At 46.6% G+C, this 20,348-nt stretch overlaps 1 protein-coding gene across 1 annotated transcript in view; it reads right to left on the bottom strand.

The window, feature by feature from the left end:
• The window catches only part of SHC3 (SHC adaptor protein 3), a 155,998-nt gene extending 143,979 nt beyond the window's left edge, over positions 1–12,019 (bottom strand). The window contains exon 1 of the mRNA XM_060101283.1: positions 11,564–12,019. Coding sequence (XP_059957266.1) covers positions 11,564–12,019 — 456 coding nt within the window. The remainder of the gene's footprint in view (positions 1–11,563) is intronic.
• Positions 12,020–20,348: the final 8,329 nt, after the last annotated feature.

Here is a 20,348-nt window from a genome sequence, read left to right as displayed (position 1 = left end):
ACATCTAAGTTAAGACTATATTATATTTTTTAGCCAATTTTAAAAGAAAAGTCTTTCGCAAAGCAATCATCTGAAGACCAGTTAGTTTATTGTAATAATCACAGAAAGAAATGGTGAAGGCATGAATCAGGACAAAAGGAAAGGAAAAGAAGATTTGAAACCCTGTTGAGCAGAAATGATAGTTTAGTGACTGAAAAGATGTAATAAGTTTAGGAAAAGGAGGTATTCAAGGATGGCGATGAGGTCTCAAGTTTGGGAAGCAGGTGACCAGTGACACCATTGACTGAGGAACAGAATGTAGGTGGGAAAGGTCATGAATTCAGTTTGAGACCTGTTTCATTTAAGAGGCCATGAAACAGTGGATGGGTATGTTGCATGGTCAGTAAGCAATACAGACCTGGGCCCAATGTATGCCACTGCCCTTTGACACATGACACTGGTCCAAGCCACCGTCACCCCTCCTAATTGTCTCCCAACTGCCTCTACTTTCATTTCTGCCTTTCCAATCTGTTCTCCGCACAGAAGATAGAATAATCTTTCAGAAACTCTCCAGTGGTTTCCCACTGCACTTGCCTGGTGCGGGGCCACCTCCTAGGTACCCTCTCCCTGACTCAATACACTAATTACATTGGATACTGTCAGTTTCTATCTCCTTCTCCTAGAATGCAGCACACACACACGCACACACACACTCATGCACAAAAACATCTGCACACCAATCCCAGCCATTTTCCTGGGTATCTAGGGCTCCACTTCCGTATCACCTCCTCAGAGAAGCCAACCTTGATTTCTGTATCTTCACTACCAATGCGATCTCCTGGTATTTTCTCTCATCTGGCTCTACTACTGACACTGAAAGAGCAGGAAGCATGCATATTTAATCACCTCTTTATCCCCAACTCCTAGCACAGGGCTACTAGCACAGGGCTACCCCAGAATGGCAATTCAATAAACACTAGTTGAATGAAATAATTGATTAGTATATTGATGGGGGAATAAATTAATAAGTAGAGGGTAAGTCTGTTCACAAATAATCAGAAATAAGAAAAAATAAAGAGGAACCTGCAGATGCCGGGAGTTTGGGAGAAAGATTGTGAGGTGACAGCGCCAGGTGAAAAGGAGTTTTTGATTTTATAATTAGGGGGTCACCAAGGAACCTTTTCCAGACACTGTCCGCGGGTCGGGAGAAGCCAACTGTCTCATGTTGGTGTGAATAAGATGAGAGAAAGTGAAATGAGGAAGGAGGGGGTGGGAGAGGGAAGAAGGGATGCTTGGAGGGGAAGCTGTTTTAGGTACAAGAAGCCTAAGGACAAGGTCACAAAAACAAGTTATATTTTTTTAAAGGTAATACTCAAAACTCATCACTTGCTAATCCTTGTGTGACATGTTACTATCGTCCACACCCCTGAAGTTAAGACTCTGCAAAGCTGTGTTACTGCACATCCTTTCCCATCTCCCAGTGGCAGCGGGGCATAACTATTTATACCACAGGAACTGGCAAACCCTATAAATCATGACGTTTTTGTCCACAAAGCCAGCTGTTAATGTTTCCCAGCATACCCCTGCCCTGGGAGCCTTAACCAACCGATAGTACAGGAATGAGGATTGGGGCGGGGGGAGGCGGCGGGGTGGGGGTGGTATTTGCAATAAAAGGACAGGAGTTTGTGGGCCACACTGGAACATCAGAATCCCCTCTCCTGGCCATCATTTGATGACCTTTATTTTCTTCTCCCACGTGAGTAAATAAGTCTCTCTGCAAACAAGGTTATTATCTATTACAGGAGTTGCTACTTCCAGCGAAAAAATCACAGCTCAGTCCTTTAGATGGTGCAGCCACCGCCGCTTCACAAATAACCATCCATAAAATAGCAGTGTCTCCAGCTCAGAGACCAGGAGGAGAGTCTGGAGGGGGGCGGTCCTGAAGGAGTGAGACCAGTGGGACCAGTGAACTTGTTACGACTTCTGGTGATGACGTTAGGTGTGACACCATCATTTATCAGGTGCAGGAGGCCGTTCCAGCCTCCATTCTGGGCACACTATTACCACTGGTCCTATAAAGACCTATTTCACAGCTCTTCTGGTGAGCAGGGGTCAGAGTTCATCTGTCTCATATTCCAAGACCTCAGTTTGAGGGTTAGGCTTGAGGAATTTTTAAAGGTGTCTCCATATGGTGCCCACAGAAATGGTAAAGAAACCTGAGACTCTTCCAGGTGAGTTATTTTGTCATTTCTTCCTCTCATCTCCATTCTTCCAGAGAATATGAATCTCCTTAAGTGTTTGAGTCAGCTAGTGGCCACTCTAGATGAGACTCCAAAAGTTTGGGTACAGCCTGTGATGGTAAATTTCACATGTTAACTTGGCTGGGCCACTGGGTGCCCAGATACGTGATCAAAGATGATTCTGGGTGTTTCCGTGAGGGTGTTTTTGGATGACTTTAGCGTTCAAATGGATAGACTGAGTACAGCAGACTGCTCTCCCTAATGTGGGTGGGCCTCATCGAATCAACTGAAGGCCTGACTAGAACAAAAGACTGACCCTCCTGGGAAAAGAGGGAATTCCTCCTACCTGATGGCCTTCAAGCTGGGATAATGGCTTTTTCCTGCCTTTGGACTCAAACGGAAACACTGGCTCTTCCTGGGTCTCGAGCCTGCTGACTCACCCTGCAGACTTCTCAGTCTCCATCATCACATGCACCAATGCCTCATCACAAATCTCCTTCTATATATATGCACATCCTATTGGTCCTCTTTCTCTGGAGACCCTGGACTAATCCACTACTATAAAAACCGTTTGGGAGAAAACCTGTTCCTAAAAGGATCATCTGATTGCTAGAGGAGAACCCACCCAGGCCAGGAGGTAGGGTGGTCCAGGGGAGCCTGAGCAGGGTGGGTGTGGAGGTACAGCTCCCACCCCATCCCCTGGGGGTGCCCATCAGAGGCGTCTCCTGAATCCCAATATCATCACCTCTGAAGGAGAAATCACAGAGGCTGGCCCACCTCCTCTGCCTTGGGGACCACAGAGTCGGATGCAGGGTTGTTCCAGTGCCTGTGACCCTGACCGCGTTCTGCCACACTTGGAACCGCTATTAAGCCTAATCCTGCAACTTACTCATCAGAACCTTGAGTTCTGCCAGTGCTGATGTGGGAGCCGCCCCCAGCTCTGCAGGATTCAGGAAGCGGGGGAGGGGTGCCGATGGCTGTGAGCTGACACCTGTAGAAGCTGGCTACCGGGTACCTTTTAGATCATTTCTCTTTTGTTTATGTTGATATGTTTTGTATGTTGTATGTATGTTTGAAAAAGTCCACAGCAAACGTCTACATTTTATAAAGAAAGGTTTACAAAAGAACCAGGTGAGTGACATCACAAGCGTGACATCTCTGCTGCCAGCAAGAGAAGGTGGCCGTTCAGTCTCTGCCTTTCGAGTCCATGACCCTGTTTCTCTGGGGGCCCTGGGGCCCATCTGAAGACAGGTCCCAGCCTCCGGAGGCTGCCTTTCTCTGCCTGTCCCTCTCAACATTCTTGCCTTTTAGAAATAATTCAGTGTTGGCGGAAGCAGGCTGTGGGGACTTCTGCTTGAACAGGCCTCTGCTCGGGAAGATCAGAGGGTCCAAACTGAGGTCCGGAGGGAAAGGAAGTGAGATGGACGTGCCAAATCCTAGGAGGTAAAGGGCTCTTCAGCATCCAACATGGCGCAGCCCAGTGGTCCCAGCAGGACCGAGATGCGTGCGTACACTGCATTCACCTCCAGGAGGACTGATGTGTCGTGAAAGGGGCTGGCTCTTCCACACAAAGAACTCTCAAAACAGTTATGTTTTCATTGTTTTCTCCCAAGAGGTAAAAGCACTGTTACTCCCTCTTTGGGGGAAAGCATAAGGGACCCCGATTTTATAGTGTTTCTGCTGAAAACCAGGCTAGGGCTAGTTTTCCATCAACAGAGCTAAAACTGTGTTGTGGTTTTTCAAGATGTTTTTAAACAGAAGGTTTCTATATGGGCCAATGGTATTAGAAATGCTGAATATTTGCAAAGCAAAAAGCAATAGGATTGAACCTGGTCTGTCGGTCCCTCTAGAATGCCAAACAATTATATTTAATGGAATTTGATAAAATAAAGTCTGTCAGAAGGATCCCAGCAGAGAGCACTACTGGTGTGAAGTTGGGTAAAAGTCAAGTTCCACTGAGTTTGCAGGTTTGGTACAAGTATAAGCTCTTAAAATTCGGAAAGAAATCTTTGCTGTTTTTTCTGCCCATTCAATAGACAGGAGTGAGGAAATGCTCTTCTGAGGGGCCTTCACTTAAGGAAAACTACACATTTCAAATGACACACTAGGATGGCTTCAAGTCTAAAGTAAGCAGCCAGCGTTGGGAATTCCCTGGCGGTCCAGTGGTTAAAACTCCACGTTTCCACTGCAGGGGGCGCTGGTTCGATCCCTGGTGGGGGAAGTAAGATCCCACATGCTGTGGCCAATAAATAAATAAGTAAGTAAGTAAATAAATAAATAAATACATACATATAATAATAAATAAAGTAAGCAGCATCGTAACAACAAGTTCTTTGAACATTCTTTCTCAGAAAGCCTTGGCTTTGAGGGGTTTCAGATATTCTGATTCTGTTGGGCATCAAGAGCACCAGTGATAAGGTGAGGCTCCAGTCCCTCAGCTCTCCCTTCTCTGCAGCTTCTCTTCCAGCATCTAGGTTTCCCTAGAGCTCCCACAGGAGATGAGATCATGGCTAGAAACCCAGATCTCCGCTGGAAGGTGGTGGAACTTGCCAGACCTCTCTTGTAGACAGGTAAGGCAAGTCTGAGCCCAGAATCCGAGGGCCAAAGACCATGGATGCCCTGAGCTGCCATCATCTGCCAGAGCAAGAGCAGAGGCTGATCCGAGCCTGAGGCACCACACAGAGTCAAGAGGATGCAAGGGGATGCCCGCTCCCCAAGAGCAGCAACTGGTCCTCTCCTCCCAGGCATATCAGGGGTGCACACGGCACCTTCTGCCCACCAAGGTGAAGAGCACAGCATTGCCTGAACCATGGAAACTCAGTCTTTGGCTTGGCATCTTGCTGGAATCCAGTGGTTCTCATGGAGATTCCTGGCCCCCCCACCCTCCAAGTTTAACTAGTGCCGTTCTGTTTGTTTTAGGGAAACCTCACCAATCCTAGTGCTGGGAGGCACAGACTGACACACAGCAGCATGCCACCCCCGTGGGGGGTGGGGGGGGGAGGCAAAACCACATGGGGACAGAATGATTTGTTGTTTCTTTACCTCAACTGAAAATCAATACTTATGAATTTACAGGACCAAAAGCAACTTGTAAGATTATTGAATGATTGCACACCCACACACACACACCTCCCATGGTCAGCGTCCATCCTGTTGTGCACTTACACACACACACACACACAGAGTTAACATCCACCTACTCAGTAGGCCATTCTTACACTTAATGCCTCCCACCATAAAGACATTCTTTATCCACTGCATATTGTAGATTTTTTATGCTAAAATTCTAATTCTTTTCTTGTCCTTTACCCAGGAAATATGCACAACTGATCATTTCTTTCCATTTCATCTGAAACTGTCTTATTTCTTTTTTTTATAACGTCTTTATTGGAGTATAATTGCTTTACAATGGTGTGTTAGTTTCTGCTGTATAACAAAGTGAATCAGCTCTACGTATACATATATCCCCATATCTCTTCCCTCTTGCGTCTCCTTCCCACCCTCCCTATCCCACCCCTCTAGGTGGACATAAAGCACCGAGCTGATCTCCCTGTGCTATGCATCTGCTTCCCACTAGCTATCTATTTTACGTTTAGTAGTGTGTATATGTCCATGCCACTCTCTCACTTTGTCCCCCCTTCCCCCTTTCCGTGTCCTCAAGTCCATTCTCTACATCTGTGTCTTTACCCCTGTCCTGCCCCTAGGTTCTTCAGAACCATTTTTTTCTTTAGATTCCATATATGTGTGTTAGCATATGGTATTTGTTTTTCTCTTTCTGACTTACTTCACTCTGTATGACAGACTCTAGGTCCATCCACCTCACTACAAATAACTCAATTTCGTGAAACCATCTTATTTCTAAATTAAGTAATTCCATTTAACTTCATTTGCCCTTGGGTATTTTCATTTAAAATGCTGAAGCCTCATTGTACTTCTCTCTGAACCCCACAAAACTTTCTGGGCAGCAGCACCATGGGGTCTGGCCCTGGCCCGGAGAAGCACACCCTGATACCGCGGTGCAGCCCAGAAGCCCCGTTCTTCCAGATGCATGAGGTGCAGGAGCAAGGAACTGCCCCAGCCATGACACCACCTCCTCCCCCATGCCACAGGAGCCTCGCTGAGCTTGTGCTCAGCCCACCCTCTACTTCCTGCGGCCCCATGTAAAGGTCCAGAGAGGCGGGCTGACCTCTTGAGCTCCACACTCTGAGGTGGCCAAGCGGATCTGGGGTCCCAGTGTTCAGGCACCCCCCAGACCCTCCACGTCCAGGCCACATCCCTGCTGGGAGACACGACAACCAAGCAAGGGGCTGCAGGCTTCACACACCCTTCAGGATGAGCCTGTTGGCTGGAAAGCCAGCCTATTACATGTTTTACATGTTTGCTGCCCAAGTGTCCCATTAGCACTACTTTGCTTCAATGATATTTATCATGTATTCCCCAAAAACATGACATATATTCAAAGACAGAACAGAGTGGTAGTGTAGAAGATCAAGAAATCTACTCTTTGTGAGATTAAAGTTTCATCAAACGCTTATTTTTTGGAATTATTGTCTCTTAAACATGAATATAAAAGCGATGAATGAAATAATCAGGTATTTCTGGAAATAAAACAGTTACTATTTTCTAATGACCCTGTCCAAAGTCATTACAAGTTGTGTGTGTGTGTGTGTGTGGTGTATGTGTGATGTGTTGTGTGTGTGATGTGGTGTGTGTGTGTGTATGTGGGGGGGACAGGATATATATGTGTGTGTGTATGTAAATGTGTGGTGTGTGTGTATATGTGGGGGGAAGGGGTATGTATGTGTGTGTGTGGTGTATGTGGGGAGGTGGGTTATGTATGTGTGTATGTGTGGTGTGTGCGGTGTGGGGTATGTATGTGTGTATGTGTGGTGTATGTGTGATGTAGTGTATATTGCACACACACATTTAATGAATCTGTTATACTTGTGTCACATAAAAAAAGAGATGTCCAGATCAAATTAGTAATTTTGTCTATTAATCTCAAAAGGGTTTCTTAAACTGTTTTTCAAACGACTTAGACAATTTACATGTAAGCCACCCATTTATGAGATTTTTCAACAATTTTAAGAAAAAAATCAACTTTTAAAGTTGTATTCTACATCAAGGAACAATTTTTTAATCTAGAATTAAAACAAAATTCACTCAATCTCACCATAATGATATATCATGGCTATACTTGAAATAGCTTTGTTGATGACAGTTTAATATGACCTTAGCTCACAGGTATCAAAAGAACACAATGTTAAGAAAAAAAGTTTAGATATTTTTGCTTAGAAAAAGATTTAAAATGTTTTTAAAGACAGTGAAAAATATACCAACTGAGAATAAATTTTAGAGTACAGTTAATAAAGACCATCTATAAAAAGCAATAGAACATTTATAAATAAAATGAATAATTTATACCACCCTAAATATCATCAGATTCGCAAACAGGAGAAACAAAATAGTTTTTAAAGAGCTCTTGTAAAAACAAGGCTTCATTCCAAAAGAAAAACAATCCAGCACACCAGGAAATAATTCAGTAGTTCTCTGTTAAAAGCTCCTGTAAACAGCTCGTACCATAGAGCTCTTGTCAGTAAAGATATAACACTCTTTGCAGACCAAAACCTCAGCCATCTGAGGGAGGCATCATGGGATTAATGGACACATAACCTACTTTCTCACTGTGTTGCTGGTGATCAGCGAACACTTGGGCCTCTTGACTCTTGCCATGGGCCCTCAGGTCTGTCCTAAATGCGGTCACTTTTATCCTGTTTTGAGTCTGTGGCGTGATGTGCTGTAAAGAGAGCCCTTCTTTTGGGGAACCCCTCCCAGGGCTGCCAGCTAACCCAGGTACCTCCCGCACAGTATTGCCTTCTGCTGCTGGGGGGTGGGCGGTGTCAAGGCTGAACCTCAAGACCACGCTTGTCTTCAAATGGCTACTCCACCTCAGCCAGTGCCTATTTTTAAGAACTGACTACCAACCGTTCATGTCTATCTTCGCTTCCTAAACTGTTCTCTCTGTGGATCTGCAGGTGGAACACCCAAAGAGCGCCTTCGGGACCTGCTAAAGACTCTTATCAGCCCCCATGGGCACTCAGGCTCTTCGCCAGCTTGGACTTTTAGGCAATAGAATTTGAAAGTGGGCAGCAGCGTAATCAACACTTGTCTGTATTTCTCTAGGCCTCTCAAGTTCAAATTTAAAATAGTCTTAAAATAGAATTGTAGGGGCTTCCCTGGTGGTGCAGTGGTTGAGAGTCTGCCTGCCGATGCAAGGGACACGGGTTCATGCCCCGGTCCAGGAGGATCCCACATGCCACGGAGCGGCTGGGCCCGTGAGCCATGGCTGCTGAGCCTGCGCGTCCGGAGCCTGTGCTCCGCAACAGGAGAGGCCACAACAGTGAGAGGCCCGGGTACCGCAAAAAAAAAAAAAAAAAAAAAAAAAAAAAAAGAATTGTAATGAAAATATTCACTGCTCTTTGTTGTTATGATGTTCCTTTTCTGTCTATAAAGGGCATATTTTCTTGGTCTTTCTCTTTTGTGTCACCAAAAGAAAAAACCCAGTGTCAGGCATACTTAGGCAGGTACGAAGATGCTGCCAGTGGGGTCTCCTGATGTAAATAAATACAAACCTGGAGGCTGCCTGGACTCTTCCTCATCTGCATACCCTCATGCTGCTATTAAAAGCAGACTCAAGTGATGGCACGAAGGAGAAATTAAACATGCTCTGAGCTTGGAATTCTACTGCTGCTCAGGTACGTCTATTTTTAAATTTTAAATCCTTCATTAATTAATATTACAACCTTTTGTTCAAATAGTTCGATGTTTCCTAATGGATCAAAACCAGCCAGACTTCGGGATTTTACAATGTCCACTTTCATGTAAGTAGATTACGTTAAAATATCTTTGAAGAATATATCTGTGTGCAATATCTTAATATTGTCTGTAGGTAGGTATTTCTATGAGGCAGGAAATCTATAATTAGACAGCAGATGAATCTTCCAGGAAACTGGAAAACATTTGGGGGTTTTCCTTAATTTAGAAATACATTTAAATCAAAGAGAATAAGAAGTTCTTTCCCAAATCCTAAGCCTTTAGATTTTGAAGCTGACTTAACAGGCATGTTATAAAGATTGCCCCTTTCTATCTACCAGAGATCTTTTAAAGTAAGGATACCAATAAAACTATTTACAAGTCAGCAAATAAGACCAAATTAAGTTTTTTTCAGTTTTGTGATTTTTCAAGAGAATAAGTTCATGGTTCTAAATTCAATATGGGCAGTTCAGAAATGTGCACCAACAGAGGGCCACGTGATATTGTGAATCAAATGTGCACAGAAGAAATTGTCCTTTAGTGTCTGGTCTCCTTTGCTGTGTGATTTCAAACTTCTCCAGGGAAGCCTGAGCGTCCTATGTCGCCACCATTCACCACTGAAAATGAATCAGACCACAGCAAGGGGCACTGACTGGCCGTGCTATATGTCCCCAGGTCACTACAGTCTCATGGCACAGCAATGTGACCTGAAATCCAGAAGGCTCTGGGCAGACCCAGCCTTCTGCCTATTTGAGTGTTGCTGCTACTGCTGCGGGGTGTGTCACAACCTAATGGCCCAGCAGAGCAGACTAGTTTTAGCTGCTCATCATTCTTCAGCCACAGCTGACATTTAGAACTGGATGTCTGCCTTCATCCTTCAAAAAGCAAGAGTAAAGCCCTAAGCAAAGTGAATGATTTCTTTTTTTTAAGGAAAACTTTTAAGGCATAAGTTTGAAAATTCTCCCTCCATTTGGAAACTACCCTCTATGTTCAACATGACAGGTATACAAAGCTCTGCCAACATCTGTCTATTTCAAACGTAGGCTGTTTTTTTCTTTAGATAGCAATTCTACGAATATGCCACACAATATACTCTGGCATCACCTCTTCACCTCAGAGCTGTCAGGGATTTTTGTTTGGTTTTGTTTTTTCTTTTTTTCTTTGGCTCCTGGTTATATAATTTAAAGAAGAAATACAAGAAGAATATTATTTTTCTTTTATAATCAACTCCACCTGCTGTGCATACTTTATGCTGATCTTCATCCCTTTTGTAAAATATATTATTATTCCATTTTCAGAAGTTAAGAATGAAGATGAAATTAAAAAGCAGCTTCCAAAGGAGAAAAGGCTCATGTTTAACACTAATGATCACATTCCTTTGTCGGTACTTTTTAGATAGTTAAAGATAATCCACAAAGTTAACTGTTTCCTTTAATATTTGGTTCAAAATTACCAAGATACAACATTTTCCCTGGGGATGTGATCTGTAGAATTTTTAAACTGGATCTGTAGCCAGTATGTATTGACTAGATGGCCTGCAGGTTTCTCAATGGGGTTGACGACACTGTGGAGACAGAGTTTGAGCCTCATTTCTTTTTTAAACAAAAAGCCATGCCTTGGAGTGATCAGTCTGAAATAATGTAGTTTTGACCCCTTCCCCCTGTCTGTAGGCTATCTGCCCAGCTGGAGAGCGCTGTGGTGGCTCTCTACTGCCCGGCAGCCAGGAGGACATGATAAGCATGTGGCAGGCCAGTTGAGTGCGGCTGAGTATTTGTTCTTTAAATATCATAGAATACTTGCATAAGGGAAGAATTTTGTGGACTACATCCGGCGTGATTGTATAATTCCTTGTGTTGGAGGAAAAAAATCTCCTTTCCAGCCTGTGTCTCAGCTCTCTTTAGCCTATTTAAATGGAAGACTACAGTCCCCAAGGAAAAACAGTCCCAAATTCTCCTTCTGCTGCTGTTAACCAACACAGTTAGGTATGGAATGAAAGGCAGACACTAAAGAATACCTTGCTGGGTGAGAAAGTACGACCCATCTGGTATAAAGCAAGGACAGCACTTGGCCTGCACTGAAAGGAGCTGGAAATTCTTGCTGTGGCAGAAATAAAACCACCTACCCTGCCGCCTGGGGCAAACACAGCAGAAGTAGTGACACCACCTGCCTTTCTCATCGCAGGGGCTGCCCAGTGCCTGCAAGTCTGTTCACTGTACCCTAGGTAGGCCTGATGCACAGTTTCCAAGGATAGTGGTCCATGCCGAGAGGGGTACTGGCCGGACACATGGCAAAGCGAGGTGGCAAAGGCATGCCAAAGGAGCGGAGCCAAGGGAAACCAGGACAGAGTGAGGTCACCGATTTCAAACCGTCTCCCAATGGATGCGCAACGGGCGCTTTTGCTGTGCCGGGTCCCCGCAGCCAGGCGAGCTGACTGCGAAGGAGTGCGCACCTCCCGGCCTCCAAGGCGACCCACTGTGCCGGACGCCCCTTCGCCCGGGCTTTCCCACCCGGCAGCCCGCGCCCGCACCCACCTTGACGACGTAGGTGACTCCGGCCCCCAGCACCTGGTCGCTAGCGTGCGGGGCGCGGGGCGGCGGCTCGTCGCCGGGTCGGCCCTTCCTGGCGGCGCGCATGGCCGGGGCGCGGGGGCCGGGGGGCGCGCTGCCGTCCGGGGCGGCCAGGCTGGGCGCGCTGCAGCTGCCCGAGAGCCGCGCGCCCGCCCGCTCCCTGGCCGCCGACAGGCCGCGGAGGCCCGAGCTGGAGAGTTTCAGGTGGGACACCTTGTGGAGCAGGTGGCCCAGGCTGCCCGGCCCATCGTCGGGCGCCCTGCGCAGCGCGTCTCCGGACACCAGGTAGGGGGCCGCCGCCGGGGCCGCGCGCGCCGCCGAGACCTTGCCACCGCCGCTCACCGACAGGTTGTGCAGAAGGTCATCGACCGATGTCACCGAGTCATTCCTGAAGCGATTGTACTTGGTGCGTGGAAGCATGCCCCTCCGTGGGCTCGCCGCATCCGCCCGGGCGCTGCAGGTGCCGGCCCCGGCGCGGGCTGCCGCGCATAGCAGGCGAGCCGCGGTCCCCGGGGCGGGACGGAGCGGCCGGGACAGCCGGCTGGGGGGCGCGAGCAGCGGCGCCGGTCTACCACCGCTAACACCCCGCACGGCCGCGGCCGCGCAGCCCCGGCCCCGGACTCGGCTGCTGAGGGCGGCACGTTTGCTTTGCAAAAGTCATAGTTTCCTCTGATGAGCGCCCAGCTGCTTGGGGCTGCTCACAGCAAAAGCATGACTCACTCCGAGAGGAGACCCTTCTCAACAAAGGCTCGGTGAGCACTGCAAATCACTTCCTGTAGCAAAAAAAAAAAAAAAGAAAGAAAAAAAGAAGAAAAAACCACATACACCCACTGACAGCACACTAGAGCCAATCAATTCTCAAATTTCCTTTCTCTACCTTCCCAGATATTTCCTTCCAACCTTTCGTTATTCACCTCCCCATCCCCCGACCCTCCTCAGCATTTGTGCCAGAGGTAAATCCAGTTCCTTCAGATGATCAGATGAACTTTCTGAAACCCATTATTCTATGCTAAGGTTTTTTTTTTCTTCCCTGTTCAGCCCATCTGTGTGAGCCTGGAAAAGTGTCTGACGGCGCAGCGTTAAAATGTGACGAAGGATTTTTAAGAATAAGATCTTCAGCGGATCCTCATGAATTCTGATTTGGAAAGCAGCAGGAATTGTTAAATAGCCAAAACAGAAAAAAAAAGGAAGAAGAAGAAGAAGGGGAAATATTCACTCCCAGGTGAACATAAAATACCAATTTCCAGGGTACTTTTTCTTTTCAGATCGACAGAGCAGCCATGACAAGTGCCTTTGTGGCAATGCAGTTCCTCAAAAAAAAAAAAAAAAAAAAAAAATCTGCATAGGAACTTCTGCCCAGAGCCAGTGAGGGTCTCTTCCCTGCTAATTTACAACAGTCTTTCTCAGCCAGGGTTAAGTTGAAAACCTACTTCCGAAAAAGAAGAGAGCTTCTTTGATGAATGGCAACAAGCCCCAGAAATGCATTCCAAAAAGGGGGCTGTGCTTGAAGCTTTATTCCAACTGAATGTGCTCAAGCTCTGGAAAAATGCCTAAAAACGCTACAAATACATTTCAATATCCCTTTAGTTGCTGCTTGCAATCCTGCAATAAGGAGGGGAAAAAAATGCAGCTGCTCTGATTACACATCCAATTCGCAGAAAAATGCCTTATCTTCAGGAGTCAGACACGGGCTGCAAGTGAAAAACACAGGCCTCCTTCCTGTCAGGCAGAACAGAGCATTGCCTCCCCCGCCCCCAGAAGGTCTCCGGAGGCGCAAACCCACTGACCCCTGTCACCATGCGCTCTGCCGGTCTTCATTGTCTATGAGAGAAGCGCTCCCTGTCCAAGTTTCCCGGCTACTGCTGTGCAAACAATGAATTTACCTCTAGCATGTTATCAGGTCCCCCTGAGTCTTCTCAAACCCACGACTAGACATATGACACTTGAGGCACCGAGCCTTGAAGAGCTTTATGGAACAAGGTGTAAGGAGTGCTCCTGATGGCGGGCCAGGTGAGGCCCGCTGCGGGGAAGCAGGAGCGCAGAGGAGCGGCGGCCCCCCTCCCAGGGCTGCAGGCCTAGCCGAGCAGCCGCATGGCACTCATTTTTTTCCTTCCCCTTGCTGGCATAGCAACAGCAAATGCACACCCCAGAGAGGATGGTGATGGGTATCCAAGTCCCCCCAAATCTAAAGCCAAACTGCCCTATCATTCCCAACCCGTGATCTTCATTAGAAGCAGACAAAAGCAGCAAAATGTGAATGAAATGCTGTTTGTGTGAATGAAAGGGCTAGCGAGCGAGCCAGCGTTTCTGTGAATGAAGCAGGGCCTTGCAGCCGGCGCCAGGCAATCCCCTGGTTCCAGCGGACTCAGCCAATGAGCATCCGCCCTGATGACTCATTCAACAAAAGCTTGCTCAATAGTGGAAGATTCCATTTCAATCAAAGGCGGGATCTTTCATCCAACGGCAGTGTGGGAAAAAAAAAAAAAAAGAAAGAAAGCCAGCCTGATTACAAAGATGCAGGGAGGAAGGAGAACGCTGTTACGAAGAGAGGAAAAACTAGTTTTTCCAAGGAAATTCAAGAACCATTGGATAGGTATGAGTGTGAACAGGATTGCCCTCTTGGAAGTGAGCTGTGCCCTAAAACTTTCATTCAGCCATTCAGTTACATCAAGGAGCACCCATGAATGTGCCATTCTGTTCAGCATTTATTATGAATGTACAGTGAATGCACATTCAAACCTAGGCTCCTCGCCCTTGATTCTTTTTGTGAAAGGAATATAGAACAGGCATGCACGTTCTGAGTCTCCAAGGAGGAAAAAAAAAAAAAAAAAAAAAAGCTACACGGTTAACCCTTTAGCCAACAGGAGACTTTTATTTCTTTTGTTATGATGAAGCAAGTAAAGGGAAATTGACCATTTTAAAATGTAAATAGCAATATAAATTTACCACATGTAAGAAGATACATAATCTAAGAGTGTGATTAGTATTTTAAGAATACAATCGTACAGTAAAACCTCACTTATCAGGAAAATGGTATCAGCATTTTGGAACGTAGGAGAAAAGCTGAAAGACAATCCCAAAGGCTTCTTAGCAGCAAAATAGAAGCTGCAAGCCCAGCCAAGAAGCAACCCCCCACTCTGGACAGCCTTGTGGGCCCTCACCGGGGGCTGTTACTGCTTATTTTAGACATTAGCCCAAAAGCCCGAGTACTGAGTTTATCAGCCTGTGACTACGTAAAGATGGATGATGGATGAAATTTTCATAGTCTGGTGACACAGACAAAAACAGAAAAAAAGGAAGCCATTATTAAGTCAGCCTCAAGAAAGCCAGGCAGCCTTTCCAGAATATTTCAGTTTTTCTTTTTAAATCTATTCATTTAAAAGCATATTGATTTTCTATTGCTGCCACAACCACAAAATCAGTGGTTTAAAACAATACAAATTTGTTATCTCCTGGTGCTGTAGGTCAGAAGTCCGAAATGGCTTACATGGGGATAAAGTCAAGATGTGGGCAGGGCTCATGCCTTTTGGAATTTCTGGAGAAGAATCCTTCTCCTTTTCTTCTTCTGCTTCTAGAGACTGTCCAAACAGGTATTCCTGAGGATGGGCCATAAGCTGGGCCCTGGGGAGTGTGGCTTTGCCCCATAGAAGGTTTCTTTCTAGCAAGAGAGGCAGAAAATTGAAAATTAATATTATAATGCAGTATGCTATGTAAATGTTTTAATATGTGTGAGATACAAAAACTATCCAGAGGGGGCCATGCTGAGCTTGGCTTAAAGCATGTCAGGGGTGACTTCAGTGGGGAGATGACCCCCCAAGCAGAGTTTTGAGGGACTGCTGGGATCTTCCAGGTAGGCTGAGGGGAAAAGGTACTTCGGGGTGAGATGCTGTGTGGAACAGCTCAAGGCTTGAGCGGGCTCAGGATTTCCAGAATCCTGTGAAGATTGGCTGGGCTGATGTGGAGTGTTGGGAAGCCAGGCCACTAAGAGGGCTGGACCTGGAGGGTCTAGGAATATCCGGTAACTTCCTCAAGATGCTCAAGCAGACCTGCAGTGGCTTGAGAGGGGTGACACAGTCAGGTTTGCATTTTATGTGGACACCTTGACAGTGATGCAGGGTGGCTCTGGGGAGTTGTTCACAGATGGGGTCTTAAAGGAAGGCCAGAACAGTGGTCTGGAAAGGAGACAGTAAAACGACCTGGATGACAAGGATGGGTGAGGGAAAGTGGGGCACGTTGGCTTGTCTGGAGGCAAAGTTGAGATGGACTTTGGTGGGGGTGCGAGATGCCTAGGGACCAACCTCCATGGAAGGCAGGAGGAGGCTGCAGGATTGGGCAGGGTGAGAAGTGCGGCTTTGTGTAGCCACGTGTGCTCCAGCCTGGTGACTCCCCCACTGAGGGTCCCCCTAGGGTCTGCAGGGCCCCCCTCGCCCCCTCACTCCTCACTCCCTCAACTGGACCAGGATTAATGGCCTCCAGCCAAGCAGCCTCTGCAGTTGAGCCCTTGAAGGAGTGGGCAGTGGAAACTACCTGCTCACCACAGCCCGGCAGCAGGGCAAGGAGCCGGCTGTGGAGGAGTCTGATCAGGGGCTGCTGCATCTCCCCTGGAGAGGAATGCAGAGCAAAGGCTGTCATTCTGACTTGCATGGTGAGCCTGAGTGAGTCTCAACCGTTAAGATAAAGAGCACAGGTGGCTGAGGAAAAGGTAAGGGCTCGGTTCTGAAAGCATGTGAGTAGTGGCGCTTCCATGGAGAGCTGTCCAGAGCTGAGGAACAGTCAGGGCTGGAGGTGGAAACTTAAAAGCCATAGGCGTGCAGGTAATGTCGAGTCTCCGGAGGCTGGTGCAAACTTAGGCAGGAAGAACAAAAAGGAGGGATTCCCAAGGAAATGCCAGACTTCCCGCATGGGGGCTGAGCAAAAATGATCAGGATTTGGAGGATACATATGGAAATCAAATTTGATGGATGCCATGTGTCTTAGTTGGGATTGCTATAACAAAATACCATAGACTGGGCAGCTTTAATAATACACATTGATTTCTCACAGTTCTGGAAGCTGATCGAATCTCCAGCATATTTGTGTCTGGTGAGGACCCACGTCCTGATTCATAGAGTGCCACCCTGAGTCCTCTCGTGGTGGAAGGGGCAAAGGAGTTCTCTGATGTGTCTTTTCTAAAAACACGAATCCCACTCATAAGGGCCCCATCCTCAACCCCTACTCACCTCCCAAACCCCAACCTCCATATACCTTCACACTGGAGGTTAGGTTTCAACATATGCATTTGTGGGGCACAAATATTGTTTTCAAGAGAAAATCAGTGATGGTTAATAAGAGTAGCAGTGGCAGTCATAACTTCTTTGAGCATCCCCGCGTGCCAAGTGATGCACTCCTGTCATCTCCTTCAATCCCATGACCTTGAGATAGAGTTTACATCCCATTCTGCACAGAAGGAAACAGAGGATCCGAGGGGTTATTATGAGATGTGCCCAGGCCACACAGGGTTAGGAACTGGCCATTCTGTCTGACTCCAAACCCATGTTTATGCTCACAGCCTCAGAGAGCTCAAGTAAGGACCTGCTGAGAATCACCTATGGAGGCGGTGATGACCCATCACAACACCTTAGCAGGAAAATGGAGGGGCTGCCACTTAGGTCACAGGATGGTGCCAACCGAATGGGAGATGATGAAATGTATGAAAAAAAATTGTACTTTTCAGAAGACTAAGTGCAACCAAAGGGTAGATATAGGACAATGGTTGAAAATACAGCAGGGAGTATAGAACAGGTGATAGAAGAGTTACGGGCATGTTTAGAGTAAAGATGAGGGCTTTAGAGTAGAACAGAATGGGAGAAATGGAGATCCAGGAAAGGGAGGGTCAAGAGGATAGGTGGAGCTATCACCCTAGAAAGGATGGTGGGGAGAGGGAGGAATGGGGGAGCAGATCATTTGGGGTTGAGTAGGAAACAGGTGGTTTCAAGGAGGAGGCCTTAGCGAAGAGATATTTTCAGAGATGGGGTTAAGGAAGTCCAAAAGATGGTGACTGTGGACAAGGAATGTACCAGTTCTATAAGCATCAAGCTATTAGCCACTGCAGCTGCCCAAACTGTGCACCCTAAGGGGAATTCAGGATGGAGAAAAACAGGAAACATTCTGTGCCTTGGCTAGTTAAAATGCGTATTTCAAGGGACAATTTCAATGAACCCAGATCCTTGCGCCTTCAAAAACATAGAAAAGCACTAAAATCATTAAGTTGAGATGTCTGTTTTTTGTGATGAGCAGTCATCTTCTGATGTTTGACTACATTTTTTTTAACAGCAAAAAAACTCAAATATATCCTGGCTCCGCCCTTACCTCTTCAGAAAAATTTCTTCAGAGCTATCTCAGAGGATGTCTCCTGGGTATAGTCCTCAATAAGACTCCCAAATAAAATTTAACTTGCAACTTTTAGGTTGTGCATTTTTCTTCAGTCAATATAACACACCAGGGATTCCTAAGAGCCAGAAGACATTCCCACCTTTAGGGCTGAAGGCATGGGAAGACAACTGAATTTCTGGAGCCAGTGGAATTCCAGCTGGAACTTTGGAGGTAGGGCCTCCAGGAGGAGTTATAGTTTGGGAGGAATAAAGTTGCTGACAGAGAAGTAGGACCAATGATGTGGAAGGAACAGAGATTAAATACCCCAGCTTCTCTCTCCCCGGGGTCTGACATCCTGTTATTGCCTCTTATTAGCCAAACTCACGGGAAGCCAGAGGTCCAAGGAGATTGGTAATGCGGAGTGAGGGGGCAGCCTCCCAGGCACAGAGCAGGCTGGGCAGGGTAAAGGGAGGTGGGCCACAGCCAGCGCCGTGAGGATAAATCTGTCTGTGACCATGGTAAGAAGCCAAAAGATTTTTATACCTAATGTGGATGTTACACCTGATTTCCTCTGTAACACAAAAGGCAAGATTGTAGTTAAAAAGTAAGAGGGGGGCTTCCCTGGTGGCGCAGTGGTTGAGAGTCCGCCTGCCGATGCAGGGGACATGGGTTCGTGCCCTGGTCTGGGAAGATGCCACGTGCCGCGGAGTGGCTGGTCCCGTGAGCCATGGCCGTTGAGCCTGCGCGTCCGGAGCCTGTGCTCCGCAACGGGAGAGGCCACAACAGTGAGAGGCCCGCGTACTGCAAAAAAAAAAAAAAAAAAAAAGTGAGAGGCCCACGTACCGCAAAAAAAAAAAAAAAAAATCAAAAAATACGTAAGAGGGGTCCATTTAAGTAAGGAAACTGAGGTGAGAATGAACACTTAGAGTGCCTGCTGAGGGGAACAGAGGATGTTACTGAGGAAGAGCGATGGTATCCCTGCACAGCGTTATGAACCCACCATGACTCTGTGGTGTCCCCGAGGGCAGAGGTGTGATTTTTTCTAAAGGGTTCATCTGCCAACATATGAGCTGGAAGATAGTAGATCACTAGGTAGAGTGTTCATTTGAGGATGCAGGCAGAGGAGGAAAGGAGAGGAGAAAGCAGGCTAGCAGGAGTGGGACATGGGCTGTGGGGAGAAGAAGGACAGAGATGGAAGTGGCCATGGAAGGAGTATCAAATGCAGCCCTGTGGCCTTGAAGAGGAGGAGCACCGGGGAGGTGGCAGCCTGGATCCTTTGGGATGCAAATCTCAGGGAAGTGGCAGGGAGCAGAAGGTCCCTAATGGTGCCCCTGAGGCGGAGGAGCAGCCTCACAGGTCCCTGGATGTAGGAATGTCTGTGGTATAGGAATCCTCTGTAACACGCCACCTGATGGCGAGAAACCTGGGTGCTGAAAACTGGGTGTGCCAATGGTTCAGCACTGAGGATAGTTTCTTTTTAAAAATTTAATTTTGTTTTTTTTTTTAAACTGAGGTATAGTTGATTAACAATAGTATATACATTTCAGGTGTACAACATATTGATTCATATTTTTTAAAAATTACACTCCATGTATAGTTATTATAAAATGTTGACTATGTTCCCTGTGCTGTACAATATATCCTTGTATCTTACTTATTTTATACCTAGTAGTTTGTATCTCTTAATCCCCTACTCCTATCTTGCCCCACCCACCCTTTCCTCTCCCCACTGGTAACCACTAGTTTGTTCTCTATATCTGTGACTCCGTTTCTTTTTTGTTATATTCACTAGTTGGCTTTATTTTTTAGCTTCCATATAAAAGTGATAACATACAGTATTTGTCTTTCCCTCTCTGACTTATTTCACTAAGCATAATACCCTCCAGATCCATCCAAGTTGCTGCAAATGGCAAAATTTTATTCATTTTTATGGCTGAGTAATATTCCATTTTGTGAAAAAAATCACACCTCTGCCCTCGGGGACACCACAGAGTCATGGTGGGTTCATAACGCTGTGCAGGGATACCATCGCTCTTCCTCAGTAACATCCTCTGTTCCCCTCAGCAGGCACTCTAAGTGTTCATTCTCACCTCAGTTTCCTTACTTAAATGGACCCTTCTTACTTTTTTTTTATTTGATTTTTTTTCTTTTTTTTTGCGGTACACGGGCCTCTCACTGTTGTGGCCTCTCCCGTTGTGGAGCACAGGCTCCGGAAGCGCAGGCTCAGCGGCCATGGCTCCATACTGTTCTCCACAGTGGCTGACCAACTTACATTCCCACCAACAGTGCACAAGGGTTTCCTTGTCTCCACATCATTGCCAACACTTGTTATTTGTTGTCTTTTTGATAATAGACATTCTGGCAGGTGTGAGGTGATATCTCATTGTGGTTTTGATTT

Source organism: Mesoplodon densirostris, chromosome 6, assembly GCF_025265405.1.
Source record: "Mesoplodon densirostris isolate mMesDen1 chromosome 6, mMesDen1 primary haplotype, whole genome shotgun sequence".
In the NCBI taxonomy this organism is placed as follows: domain Eukaryota; kingdom Metazoa; phylum Chordata; class Mammalia; order Artiodactyla; family Ziphiidae; genus Mesoplodon; species Mesoplodon densirostris.
Note: the sequence above shows the minus strand (reverse complement) of the source record. Positions and strands in the feature narration are given on the sequence as shown.